This window comes from Moschus berezovskii, chromosome 25 (genome assembly GCF_049115385.1).
Source record: "Moschus berezovskii isolate FMDL1 chromosome 25, NW_MosBer_1.0, whole genome shotgun sequence".
NCBI classification, from domain to species: domain Eukaryota; kingdom Metazoa; phylum Chordata; class Mammalia; order Artiodactyla; family Moschidae; genus Moschus; species Moschus berezovskii.
Window position 1 is genome coordinate 4,201,273 of NC_142484.1, and position 13,476 is coordinate 4,214,748.

General features: G+C 52.4%; 1 protein-coding gene across 2 annotated transcripts; it reads left to right on the forward strand.

Annotated features, from left to right (window-relative positions):
- The first annotated feature begins 5,298 nt into the window (after positions 1–5,298).
- LTO1 (LTO1 maturation factor of ABCE1) lies at positions 5,299–12,848 on the forward strand. Of its 2 annotated transcripts, none has more exons than XM_055415312.2 (5): positions 5,299–5,485; positions 6,822–6,927; positions 8,370–8,440; positions 11,159–11,276; positions 11,513–12,848. In XM_055415312.2, exons 1-5 carry the CDS (start codon positions 5,436–5,438, stop codon positions 11,579–11,581), a joined length of 414 nt encoding a protein of 137 aa, XP_055271287.1. In that variant the 5' UTR covers positions 5,299–5,435; the 3' UTR covers positions 11,582–12,848. The 2 variants fall into 2 exon arrangements, with proteins under 2 accessions (XP_055271287.1, XP_055271289.1); XM_055415314.2 differs by having other exon boundaries at positions 5,337–5,485; positions 6,800–6,927.
- Positions 12,849–13,476: the final 628 nt, after the last annotated feature.

Here is a 13,476-nt window from a genome sequence, read left to right on the forward strand (position 1 = left end):
AAAATAATGTACTCAAACTCTTAGCCTTCACCATTAAGACAATCTATGTTCAAAACAATATTTTAGGAACACAATCAGAGAAATAAATGCGGTGGCTGGGGGGAGTCCCTGTAAAGCTTTAATTTTCAGACTGATAGTTTGAGTTAGTAATGTTGATTTTTGTAGCATATAATCTTTCAAAGCTTTTGCACACTTCCTTAAAGCTTGAAATGAACTCGTGCTCTTCTGTACAAGTCTTTATACCTATGAGTTTTACCGTATAGCTGTGTGACTGTTCAGTTGTGTCCGACTCTTTGTGGCTCCATGGACTGTAGCCCACCAGGCTCCTCTGTCCATGGAATTTTCCTGGCAAGCCTACTGGAGTGGGATGCCATTTCCTACTCCAGGGAATCTTTCCAATACAGTATAATTGGTCTCCTTTTCTCTCATCACGTATCAGTTTCCCTGTGCCAAAAGACAGAGCTTTTACTTTCGTTCAGCAGATAATGGTTAATGCTCATGACATGTATTTTATCTATGTAATAATAAGAGAACAGTTCCCTTACTTGGGACGTGTTTGCAATACAATGTGAGGTGTTTGGGGGGATGGATGTAAAGTTGTACATATATGAAGATTATTTTTCTGTGGAAATTCAAAGAGGAAAATGTGACAAAATTAGCAGAAATGAATCGGTGACCAGAGTGGATTTGTTTGCTTGTGTGTTTTGCCCTTTTTCTTGCATCCCGAATGTTTTGTGATTTCATTTGTTTATGAAAAATGGACAAAAGAGCTAACAAAGAGAAAATAACAAATTAATACAAAGTCTACTTCACTTCATCTTCACAAATATATTTTTGTTGGACTTTTTATTTAAGTAACTCATGTTCACTCTGTGAACATGGAATATTCAGAAAAAAATATAAAAGAGGAAATTTAAAATTATTGTAATTCCAAAATCTAGATATAATCACTGTTAACATTTGGGTGTACTTAGTTTTTTAAAAGCATAATTATTTATGTTATTGGAAACAGAGTATATGTAGACAGCTTTTTCTTTATTTTTTACCCTTTGTTTCTAGTTTTTTAATTTGTATTTTTATTTAAGTATCATTGATTTGCCATACCATGTTTCAGGTGTACTGGATTTTTTTTCTCTTTTTCTTTAAACATCAGGAGCCTTCTCTGTGACATTGCCCTTATTACAAATATTATTTTTGGCAGGCATTTAAACGTCTTCACTGCGAATATCCTACCATATATGTACCGTCATCCTTACTTTGTCATCATAAGTTGCTTTCTCTTTCTGGCTTTTGTAGCTCATGCTATAATACTGCATTGGACATCAGTGTACAAAAAATTTTCACTTGTCTCTGTTAATTTCCTTGAGCTGAAGTCCTAGAAAGGAAATTACTAGGTAGAAGGGTAAAAACATTTAAAATGTCCTTCTTATCTTTTTGAATTGCTAGACCAAAAGGTCACTTTAACTTAGGCATCTGTGGGCATTGACAGTATCATCCTTCTAAAAATGACGATTTTTTGTTTGTTTGTTTTACAATTTTGAAAAGGTAAAAAATGAGACTCATTCTTTTGATCCACATTTTTTTTTTACTATTACTAAGTCAGTCTTTGCTACACTTCTGTTTGCCAGCAAACTGTTCTTTTCTGTGAATTATATATTCAAGTCCTTGGACCATGCTTTTCCCTGTTAAAATGCATTCATTTCTTACCCATTTCAATAGATTCTTCATAAACAAAAAATATTATTCCTTTACATATTATATATAAGATTTATGACCAGTATATCCCCAGACTGCTCTTTGGTTTTCACTTTGTTCATTACCACGTCTGCATGTCCTGTGTGTTCAGTCGCTTCAGTCGTGTCCAACTCTTTGCGACCCTATGGACGATAGCCCACCGAGCTCCTCTGTCCATGGGATTCTCCAGGCAAGAACACTAGAGTGGTTGCCATGCTCTTCTCCAGGGGATCTTTCCCACCCAGCAATCGAACACATGTCTCCTGCGCCTTCTGCATGGCAGGTAGATTCTTTACTCCTGAGCCACCTGGGAAGTCCTATTACCACGCTTGGACTTGCATACGTTTGCATTGATTTTCCCTTTGTGATTTCCCCCGTGGCTTTTCATGTGTTAAAAACGAATCTCCATACTTACCTGAATGTTCCAGCTAAATTTTTTAAAGTCTTGCTCTTTTCTTTATAAAAAAGTCTTTAATTCATTTAGCACTGTCTTGATGAATGGTGTGGGATACAAAGGCTTTCCAGGTGGCACAGTGGTAAAGACTCCACCTGCCAACACAGAAGACGCTGGAGACGCAAGAGACACCAGTTTGATCCCTGGGTCGGGAAGATTCTCTGGAGAAGGAATGGCAATCGATTCCAACAGTCTCGCCTGGGAAATCCACGAACAGAGAAGCCAAGCGGGCTACAGTCTGTGGGGTCACAAAGAATCAGACAGGGCTGAGCGATTGAGCACATGACTTTTCCCAGACAGCAGTTTTCCCATTTTAGTGACTGATGAATATCCCTTTCCCCCATTAATCATGGCACTTTTTTTCCTGTGGGAAGGCTTTACATTTCCTGAGTCCCCTTCCAGGCCAGTCCATCCCTATTTCTTTCATCTGTCTATTCTTGAACAAACATGCTACAGTATTTTTATGGAGACCGCTGTTTAGTCGCTAAGTTGTGCCTAACTCTTTGCAACCCTATGGACTGCAGCCCTCCAGGCCCCTCTGTCCATGGGATTGATTTCCCAGGCAAGAACACTGGAGTGGGTTGCCATTTCCTTCTCCAGGGGAGCTTCCTGACTCAGGGACAGAACCCATGTCTCCTGCATCAGCAGATGGGTTCTTTATCACTGAGCCACACGGGAAGCCATATTTTTATGGAGACTTTCTTTTTTCACATCTGGTATAACAAGTCCTCCATATCACTCTCTCTTTCGAAAGCATCTTAGTTACTCTTATCCACTTACTCATCCAGATGACATTTATTTATTTGTTATTTTAATTTTTTCTTGCTTTGGCTGCATTGGGTCTTTGCTGGGACTCAAGGGTTTAGTTGCTTCATGGCACGTGGGGTTTTACTTCCCTGACCAGGGACTGAACCTGCATCCTCTGCATCGGGAGGTGCATTCTCAACCACTGGATCACCAGGGGAGTTCCCAGATAGAATTTAGAGTTTGACACATTTCCCCCAGGTCACGTGGAAACTGGGGTTGCATTTCTTCCTATCTTGGGTGGCGGGGTAGTTATTCTTATAAAGGTTCTGCTCGGATCTTATTTCTAAGAAACTTATTGTGACCATGCTCGGATCTTATTTCTAAGAAACTTATTGTGACCATGGCAAAGTAGATTTCCCTGAGTATCCCTGCTCAGACCACTACTAATTATTGTTAGAATAACAAAAAGCATTTTTTTTTTTTTTGGCGATTCAACTGCATAGCTACTTACTGAACTGTATTACGAATTCTGAGAGGGTCTTAAATGCTTATTTTGGAATTTCTAGATGGACCACCGGAGAAGGCAATGGCAAGCCACTCCAGTACTCTTGCCTAGAAAATCCCATGGATGGAGGAGCCTGGTAGGCTGTAGTCCATGGGGTCGCTAAGGGTCGGACACGACTGAGCGACTTCACTTTCACTTTTCACTTTCACACATTGGAGAAGGAAATGGCAACCCACTCCAGTGTTCTTGCCTGGAGAATCCCAGGGACGGGGGAGCCTGGTGGGCTTCCGTCTATGGGGTCGCACAGAGTTGGACACGACTGAAGTGACTTAGCAGCAGCAGCAGATGGACCACCACACCTCCATATAGTGGCACTTTGTTGTCTTTTTTTCCCCAAAGATAGTTAAGACTTGTTGCTCAATTTTATTGCACTGATTAGGTCTACTGGATGTGTTCAAAGCATTCTTGCTTTACTCCTGATTTTAACGGGAAAGCTTTTGGTAATTCGTATCTATGTTCCACTGTGGCTGATAGTTTGACATACCTTTTAAAAATCATGTCCAGGAAGAACCTGCCCTGGAAATGACAAATGGGAGGACTAACACTAGAAGCTGTTTTATTTTTTTTTTTAATGGAGGGGGGGTGGCTTCAGCTGGAGAGAGGGCTCTGGGGTTGTTAATTACAAAGCCTCTTGGCTTATTCTTGACTCTCTGCCTGAATTATGAATAGGTCTACTTTTACTTGTGGCTCAGCTGGTAAAGCATCCGCCTGCAATGTGGGAGATCGGGGTTCGATCCCTGGGTTGGGAAGATCTTCTCCAGTATTCTGACCTGAAGAATTCCATGGACTGTATAGCCCATAGGGTTGCAAAGAGTCAGACATGACTGAGCCAGTTTTACTCACTAGTTTTACTGGGGCTTCTGTCTCAGATGGTCAAGAATCTGCCTGCAATAGAGGAGACCTGGGTTCGATCCCTGGATTGGGAAGATTCCCCTGGAGAAGGGAATACCAACCCACTCCAATATTCTTGCCTGGAGAATTCCACGGACAGAGGACCCTGGCAGTCCATGGTCAATGGGGTGGCAAAGAATCAAACAGGACTGAGCGACCAACACTTTCATTTTCTTTCTGCTTTTGCTTTAAAAACAACCGCAAGAATAAAAACACAAACACTTTTATTTACAGTTTTCAAAGAACTTTAAAGTTTTAAGAACGGATGCCAACAGTTATTCATTGAGTGTTAAGAGGACCTAGGCTGTTCCTCTCACCTGCTGGTTTCAGAATCCCGGGGGTCGGGTCAGCCCTGCGTTGTTTCTCAAACAAAAGGCCAAATGCCCTGGAATACTGTCATCGTGGATTCAGTGGCCTTTTAGGCCGGGGGTTTCAAGTCTGACCTGGTCCTGGCGGTGGCCCTTGGCTGCGGATCGGGGTCGGCGGGGGACCGGGCCACTCTTCTCTGGGTATGTCTGCAATCCGCGAATTGCCTTTTCTGGAACTTTCCCACCCCATACCCCACCGGCCCAGAGCCTCTTGGCCAGAGCTCCGGGAGGCGTTTGGTTCTTTGATAAATTTTCCAAGTTCCTTTCCCTGGTCCTTTCTGAGCCGCCGTTGGCAGTTCGGGGGCCTCTGCCTGGTTTTGGGAAAGTGAGATCATGGGTCGGCCCCGCGCGGCCAGGTTGATGCTCCAGGCGGGGACCGACCAACCGGCCCGCGTCCCGAGCCGGGGGGCGGGGCAAGGGGCCTCGGGGCGGGGCCGCGTCCCAGCCTAGCCCCGCCCAGCGCCACAGCCGCCGCGCACGCGCCCTGGGCCCGCCCCGGCGCGTGCTGAGCCCTCCGGCGTGCCGTCGTTTCCCGGCCTGCCCCGCGCGGCCGCCCCCGGAAGTGAACTTGGCGTCGCGCGTGGCCGGGGTTTCCGCGAGTTGTGACCTCGCGCATCCGCGGCTCCATCGCGGGGCGGCGGAGCCCGACGGGCGGGGGCGCTGGTCGGCGGCCGCCATGGCCGGGGGTCAGGACATGTTCGACGCTGTCGTGATGGCAGATGAGAGGTGGGTGTGTCGGGGCCCCCCGCCCTGGCGTGTCGGCTCTCAGCCTTGGGCTGCGGCCCTGGGGGAGCGCACCGGGGCCCCGGGGGCGGCCGGCGCGGGAGGGCCCAGGATGCTGTCCCTTCCCCTTCTCGGGCGGGCGCCAGGCGCCCAGCTGCTCCTCGGGACCCGTCCCCCTCCTCCGGGGCTGCCCCCGCGCATCTGCTCGGCCTGGTGACCGCCTCCCTCCAGGGACGCCCCGTCCTCGGGTGGGGCGGACCTCTGCCATCTGGGCGCTGCCCACCTCCTTGTTCCTCAGTGGTAGGACAGACGGCCGCATTCACGGACAGGCTCATCAAGGTGTCAGGCGTCATCCTTTTCCCTTCGAAGCCCCTGGGCAGCGCCTAGGGGCTGTGACAAGGCGGGAGTGGTGGTGGGGGGCGGCTCTTGGCTGCTTTGATGGCTATCTTCCAGTGTCCAGCCCGCTTGAGACATCGATAGACGTCCCTGAGAAAGAGGGAGCAGGAAGCGATCATTCACTGACAGTTCATTTGGAACTTGCTGTGAGCTGCACGCTGAACTAAGCCTTGTACCCCCATTATCTATTTTATCCCTACTTATGAACTAGATCCCGTCTTTGAGATGGGGAGGCAAGGTCACTTCTGGGGCGGCAGCCAGTATAAGTGGGAATGACACACTTGGCCTCACTGGGGGCTTCAGCCAGCCCTGCGGCCTGTGGGCTGTGCTGGTGACAGTTCCACTGCTGGCCCCTGTAAGTCAGAGCCTTCATTCCACCGCAGGCCCTGCAGTCGTGGCACACTTTGCGGTGACCTGATGGCACTTCTCCCTGCCTGGCTCCTGAGGTGTGATGGAAAGCCTGGTGCAGATGGCAGAGTTTCATTTGTCTGTTTGTTTTGAAGCACTTGCCCAAACAGTCTAGCTTACAGACTCACAGAACTGGGGCTGCTGACTAAAGTCACTGGGGAGATTTCAAAAAGCGGATTCCTGAGCTTTACTGAGATGAGGGGCGAGGCTGCTGAATTTGTATCTTTGGGATTTTCCTGTGTGTTTCCAGTATTCTCCCCGGTTTGGGAATTCCTGAGTTAGCCCAGCTTCCTCATTGTAGAAGAGCTGAATTTGGCTTCAAGAAGTACAGCGACTTGCCACAGAAGAGGCTCAGGGAGGGGTGGAGCTGACATTGGACCTGAGTTATGGTTCAGGTTCTCTTGTTTTTCTGTGATACTCGGTCTTGTCTTGCAGTCTGGGTCTAGGTCTGGGTCACGTGGAGGAGATGAGTTTTTCCAGGAAGAATCCTCTTTCTCCTGTTTATTTACTCAGACTTGCTGCTTCTCCGTCGCAGGTTTCACGGGGAAGGGTACCGGGAAGGCTATGAAGAAGGAAGCAGTTTGGGTATGATCGAAGGGAGACAGCATGGCACGCTTCATGGAGCTAAAATCGGATCTGAAGTGAGTGGGGACCTCCCCCCTGCCCCACCACCACTTAGAAAGGAATCCTGTTCTTTCAGTTCAGTTCAGTCGCTCAGTCGTGTCCGACTCTTTGCGACCCCATGAATCACAGCACGCCAGGCCTCCCTATCCATCACCAACTCCCGGAGTTCACTCAGACTCATGTTTATCGAGTCGGTGATGCCATCCAGCCATCTCATTCTCTGTCGTCCCCATCTCCTCCCACCCCCAATCCTTCCTAGCATCAGACTCTTTTCCAGTGAGTCAACTCGTCACATGAGGTGGCCAAAGTATTGGAGTTTCAGACAGTTTACCTTGATGGTCAGTATGATCCACAATTTCAGGGCTCTTAAAGTGGCAGTAGGCTATATAGAATGGTGATGGAGGCATATTCCTAGGACAGAGTCTGCAGAGCATGTGGCTGTGTGGCGATGATGCAGTCGGGTGGGTTGGAGAAAAAACAAGTCTCTCGTCACCTCAGTGGATGTCTAGTGTCGTGGTGCCGAGTCTTCCTGCAGAGAGTGAGCACCCCTGTGTCGTGTGAAAGCATGCCGTTTATATTTACATAGGAATTCCATAAAATCCCTGATTTTCCTTTTCTCCTGCCTTTGGTACCTGGAGAAGGAAACGGTAACCCACTCCAGTGTTCTTGCCTGGAGAATCCCATGGACGGAGAAGCCTGGTAGGCTACAGTCCACGTGGTCGCAAAGAGTTGGACACGACTGAGCGACGCAACGGAACGGAACGGGCCCTCACTTACAGGGAACTGGCCGTAAACAGCGAAGTCTGAGGCCACTGGAACTGTATTAGGCATCTGTGGCTTCAAAACAAAATCAGTACAAGGCACGTGGCCTTAAGACAACCAGTGTTACTTATCTCACAGAGGTCCTAGGGATCCGTGATCCAGGAGCAGCTGAGCCGGGTAGTTCTGGCTCAGGGCCCCTTGATGCTGGAGTTAAGAGTCAGCCACTCGAAGGCTTGCCTGGGGCCAGAAGAGGTACTTCTCAGATGGCTCACTCCCTCGGAGTCTTCAGCATGTGGACTTCTCCTTAGGGCTGCCCGAGTGTCCTCCTGACCCTGTGTGGGTGGCCCAGGTGGGCAGGGCAGAGGTGACATTGCCTGTTAACACCTAAATCCGGAGGTCACGTGCCACGTCTTCTTCTGTGTTCTGCTCATCACGGCCACCCGATACAGTCGGGAGACCACGCAGGCACGAGTACCAGCGGAGCGGGGAGGCAGGGCCCAGTGGGCTGCCTTGGGGGCCGGCTGTCCCGCTGATAACTCGACCTCGGACTTCCATTTCCTGCTCCAGGATAGCACAAGAAGAAGCGTCCCTGCACGCCCTCCTGCCCTCCCCCGCTGTAGTTTTGAGAGCTTGATAATTAGATCAAATGCAGTGCTTGGTTATTCACTGCACTCTTAAATGCCTCATCAATTCACAGATTGGGTGCTACCAAGGCTTTGCGTTTGCTTGGAGAGGTCTCCTGCGTGGTTGTGCCACTGAGAGAGACAGGTAAGGCCGGACCTTGTTTCTTCTTTGGCATCTGGACCAGAGTTGCGGTTCCGTGGTGCGCCCTGATCTCGGGTGGTTAGAGTCTCAGTGTCCTCATCTGTAAAATGGAGAAAAAAATCGGGCTGAAATAACCTCACGAAATTATTACACGGTTTACAGGAAATAGTACCTAGAAGGTGCTGAGCCCGTTTTGGGTGTTGGATGAATATCTACTGTTTTCTCAAGAGTCCTCTGATCTCCCCTGCCTTTTCCCTGGAGGCCTTCAAGCACTCAAGTGACTTTCAGTGGCCCTGCCAGTTAAGGCAGGTTGAAAATGATTGTATCTTTTCGTTTCCCCTGAGCTTCTGATAAACAGAGCATGGTAATCTGGGTGCAATCGAGGCTCAGAAATGGGGACTCCGTCGTCGCTGCTACTTTTAATGTAGCCAGAAGGTCTAACAGGATGACCGGGTCTGTGTGTTTTCCCGTGTCAGGAACCTGGAAGCACTAACCTGGAACCGTTAGCTGTCCTCTGTAGCGTTTGAAACCTTCTGAACCTGCTCTTACGGGTGCCGCTTCCCGAAGCCCCGGGACCCTGTCCCCACCCGCGGTCTTCACTCTTCACCGTCCATGAAAGGCTGTGCTGCCACGCAGCGGAGGTGACACGGGGCTTCGGTAGCTGCTCCGCATCATTCGGGTGCCCAGTGGCTTTGCCTGGCCAGGGAGGGGCTCCAGGAGCGTGAGTGACAGCGCAGAAGCGGCATTCCCGCGTCCACGTGACGTGTCATTTGGAATATTTTGAACTTCTAGAATTTGTGCCACTGCCGTATTCACGTGTCAGAGCAGGGATGCTCGAGACAGGGTCTGGGTGATTCTGGGGTCGCTGCTCTCTGACCTGTCCCATCACTGAGCAAGTGGGAGCTGACCAGACTCGTCCACCATGCACGGCCACCTCGAGGAGGTTTTCTAAAGACCCGGCGGGGCGGTGTCATAGCTAGTGATCTGGTTGGGACGGCGGGTGGCAGCACTGGGTGGCGGTCAGGGCTGAAGGTGCCTCTGCACTCTGGGCACGAAGGTGGGGGTGGTGCACGCGGTCCTGGAATTCTCCAGCAGCCTCCCCGTGTCCCTGCGCTGGTGTCTGCAGCGCACGGAGGGTGTGAAGGTTTCTGAACCTGGGGGCTGCCAACTCATGCCCCAGGGCAGGAGTCCGCCACCCCCCTCGCCGTGCCCCCAGGCTGCATCGGGGGAGGGTCACGTGGGTTGTGTCAGGGCTGGTTTGAGCCCTGCTGCCCCCACCCCACCAGCAGAGCTGGTGGTCTCTGAACCGCAGCCTAAACCCCTTAGAGGGTACTTTTGAATTTTCTAAGCCTCTACAGTTTATAAAAAACGGTCGAAGGCGTACAGAGAGCCTTCCGCTGCTTTGTGCTCCAAGCAGGCTGTTAAAGAGGAGCGCCTGCCCTGTGCGCCCTCAGTGAAGCCGGGGACTTTTCGCCCCGGAGAAGGCATGTGGGAGCCCGTCTCAGCCTGCAGGCTGGGGTGTCCAGCGGGTGGCCATGGCTTTCTGACCCTCCCCGAGATGCCCCTGCCCTCCCGCAGGCTGGTGGAGCCCCATTTTCCTGACTTGACCGTGAGCGGGCCACACCCCCCTGCTGTGCGCCGGGCTGAGCGCGTCTGGAGCAGCTGCGGTGACCGGCCGTCGGGCAGGGCTGCGCGCACACTTGAGAGTGAGCAGCGGTCCCTGCGTCCGGGCACTACAGCCGTTCCCACGTGCGGGCATCTGCCTTCCGTCTGTTGGAAACCGAGTGCCTTGTTGCTTTCATTCACCCGCTGTGATGCTTCGCGGTTTTGTGTTTTCCCCGAGAGGCAGCTGTCGTAAATCTTGTAAACTGGTTAAAGAACAGCAAACGTGAGCAGGTCCTGGTCGATTTGAATTGCTGTCGCTTCATCCTTAGGACAGTCCTTCGAGATTGCCTGGGAACAGATACCTAGTATGCTGCTGACGCCCAGTGATTAGAGGTGGGCAGGGTCGCTTGCCTGTGACCCAGAAGGGCGCCTGCCTTCCCCAATGGGAGCCCTGGCCTCCAGGGTGTGGTGGAGACTGACGGTTACTCAGCACTGTTCTGTGGCCTGGGCTTTCTCTGGATTACTGATCCTCCTGAGCCTGGGAGGTGACCGTCAGGGCCCCATTTTACAGATGAGGACGCCAAGGTCCAGAGCCGTGAAGTCCCAGAGTGCCTCGGTGCAGTCCTGCTTCAGTCTGAGCCCTCGTCTTCCTGGGGAACGGGGACTGAACTCAGGCAGCAGACACTGTGCACGGAGCAGGCTTGGTGTTTCCCTGCTGTTAAACTCCCTGAGGCCCCGAGTGTGAAAGTTCTGGATCCGCGAAGCCCCCCAGATGGGAGCAGGTGTGGCCGTGCCCAGCGCTTTGTCCTTCTGGTTCTGTCTGCTCCAGGCTCAGGCCTGGGGACCGGTGGTCTGGGTGCTTGTCCCGTCGCCTCGGCCCCTGGTCCAGGCCGCAGCCGGCCCGGCAAGGATGGTTCTCACTTAATGTCAGGCACAGGGTTGGGCAGGTGCCCGTTGCCAGGCGAGGGAAGGTTGTTTAGTGTGATGACTGAGTTAGCCGCCAGCTCCTGAGCCCCGGTGTGCTCAGCGCCGCTGCCTTAAGGAGCGCCTGGCACCTTGTTGCCCAGGCCGAGCCTGCCGAGCCGGGGACTGAAGGCCTTTCTTTCTGTTTTACAGCAAAAAGATGAAGGTCTTAGAAGCGTTGATTGGGATGATTCAGAAGTTCCCTTACGATGACCCTACTTACGATAAACTTCACGAAGACTTAGACAGAATTAGAGGGAAGTTTAAGCAGGTTTGTGTCCCGTGTGTTTCTTTTTGGTCGGGGTGCCTGTCTTAGATGTGGCTGGGCACGCTGGGGGCTCCCTCTGCTAACGGTTTGGGGGCCACCCGTGCCGTGTCTTTGGTCCGTAAAGCAAGTCCTCGTTCACCCCGATGTGAGGAAACCGGGGCCATCCGGGAGCATGTGCGAGGACCTCGTGGAGGCTGGTGGCCTAGAGAGAGGTCACCTTTTTCCTCTTGTGTTTCCAGCTTTGTTCATTACTGAACGTTCAGCCCGACTTTAAAATTGGCGCGGAAGGTTCTGGACTTTCATTCTGAGGACGACAGATGAACAAAGCCAGGACATCAGGGAGCAGATGTTCACGTGTCATGTGTCGAAAAACGTGATTAAAGGCAAGACAGGAGGATTCATCGTTTTGCAGGGTCGGTTCCAGTTTGGCCGGTGAAAGGGCCCCCTTCCCTGAGGTCCCCCCGTGTGGCCTGCATCCCCCCACCCTGGGGGCCCCTCCACACAAGCCTGTCCTTGGTCGGGTCCTGGCTGCCCTGCAGTCTGGGTGCAGCCCTGTCAGAGCCCTTGAGGGCTGCTCGTCTCCACTCCAGGGTTCAGGCCATCGGCTCATGGGTTCCCGCCACCTGGCAGGCCTGATTGGATCCAGACCTGGTTCTGGATGGAAGAAACACCTCTGTTACTCCCTGGGCTTTGGTCAGTGCTCAGAGGGGCTGTTTTTTTAAAAATGAGGGGGACAGAGTTGGCACGGCAGGAGTGACAGGTGGCATATACTGACCCTTGAGATGCGTCAGCGCTTTGTGACTGGCTCCTTGAGTTTTATTTAGTCCCTTTGGGAGCCCACGAGGCGGGCCTTGCTCATGGTTTATAGAGGAACCCGAGGCCTGAGAGACCGCCCCGTCAAAAGGCTGCGGGCAGCAGAGCTGGGACTGCGGCCCTGGCGCTTACCCCGTCTCCTGGTGCCCCGGGACGCACGCTCGCACCCACAGGCCCGGGGTCCCCGCCCACAGTCGGTGCTGTGCTCATCGCCTCCCTTGCCATGGATGCGGGCATCCGGCTGAGAGGAGGAGAGGCCAGCCCTGTCCCAGGGAGCCGGGATGTGCTCTTCCCGTGTTCCCGGGCGCGGGGAGGTACTCTGCCATTAAAAATGGTCCTGCCGCTCCCGTGCAGACACCTTGGGGTCGCTGCGAGTCTAGTCCAGCTTTTAAAATCCTCCCAGAGCGTCTGGGTGCGCTCTGCTCCCCTGGCAGCTGCTGAGGGTCCCTGCGGGGCCTGGACGTTAGGCTCCCGAGGCGCTGAGGAGGGAGGGTCGGCGTCTTGAGGCTGGTGGACACTCCGCGGCTCTGTCCCATGCATTTCGCACCGTGTTCCTGGCCTGCAGCCCCTTCTCGGCTCTGGGCGGGCCGGGCCTTGGCCGCGCCATCGTCACAGATATCACCAGCTCATCTCCGTCCAGCGGGGTGGAGGGCTTTCATTGTTTTCCTGGGCAGAATTTCGTGTTTCCTAAGCTAGCTGTTTGGATAACGTATTATTTTTATAATTGGAGAAAAAAAATAAACAGCATACTTTAAAGACAAAGGCTGTCTGGGACCTTTTTGATGTGACTTCTAGTGAATTCGTTCCTTCCTCCGTGGTATTTGGGGTTGAGGAACCAGGGTCGCACTGGGAGGCCCCCTCTTGCGTTTGTGTCTGGCTTTAACTAATACTTGTGGCGGCGGCTTCATGGGAGGGCAGTCCCCACGCTGCTCAGGAGGGGTGGTCCTGCTGCCCCTCCCCCTCACGCGTCCCCTTCACCCCCTTTCCCTCTTGACCCGTCTTGGCCTCTCCTGTGCCCGGTATCAGCCAGGCCCGCAGCAGCCCCTTCCTCTCCCCCATCCCGTGGGGCTCAGCTGCCTTGTCGCTGGTCTTCAGGGCCCCTGGATCCTGGGCTTGCCCTGTGCCCACCCTGCTACTTCTTGGAGGACGAGACCCCATGGCCAGGAACCCTTGCTCACCCGAGAGACGTCCTGGATCGCAGTACAGAGTCCCTGCTCCATCGCTCACACTCTGACCCCACGATGCCGCCTCTAGCCACGGGGTCCAGAGAGCTTGTTCTTCTGGCTAATGGAATGGTGGAGGATGCTGGAGGACTTTGGGGGAAGGAGGAGCCGGGATCTCTTTTGGAAGTTGTCCTGTGGGGCTGTGATACCGGAATTTTGACGGGCAG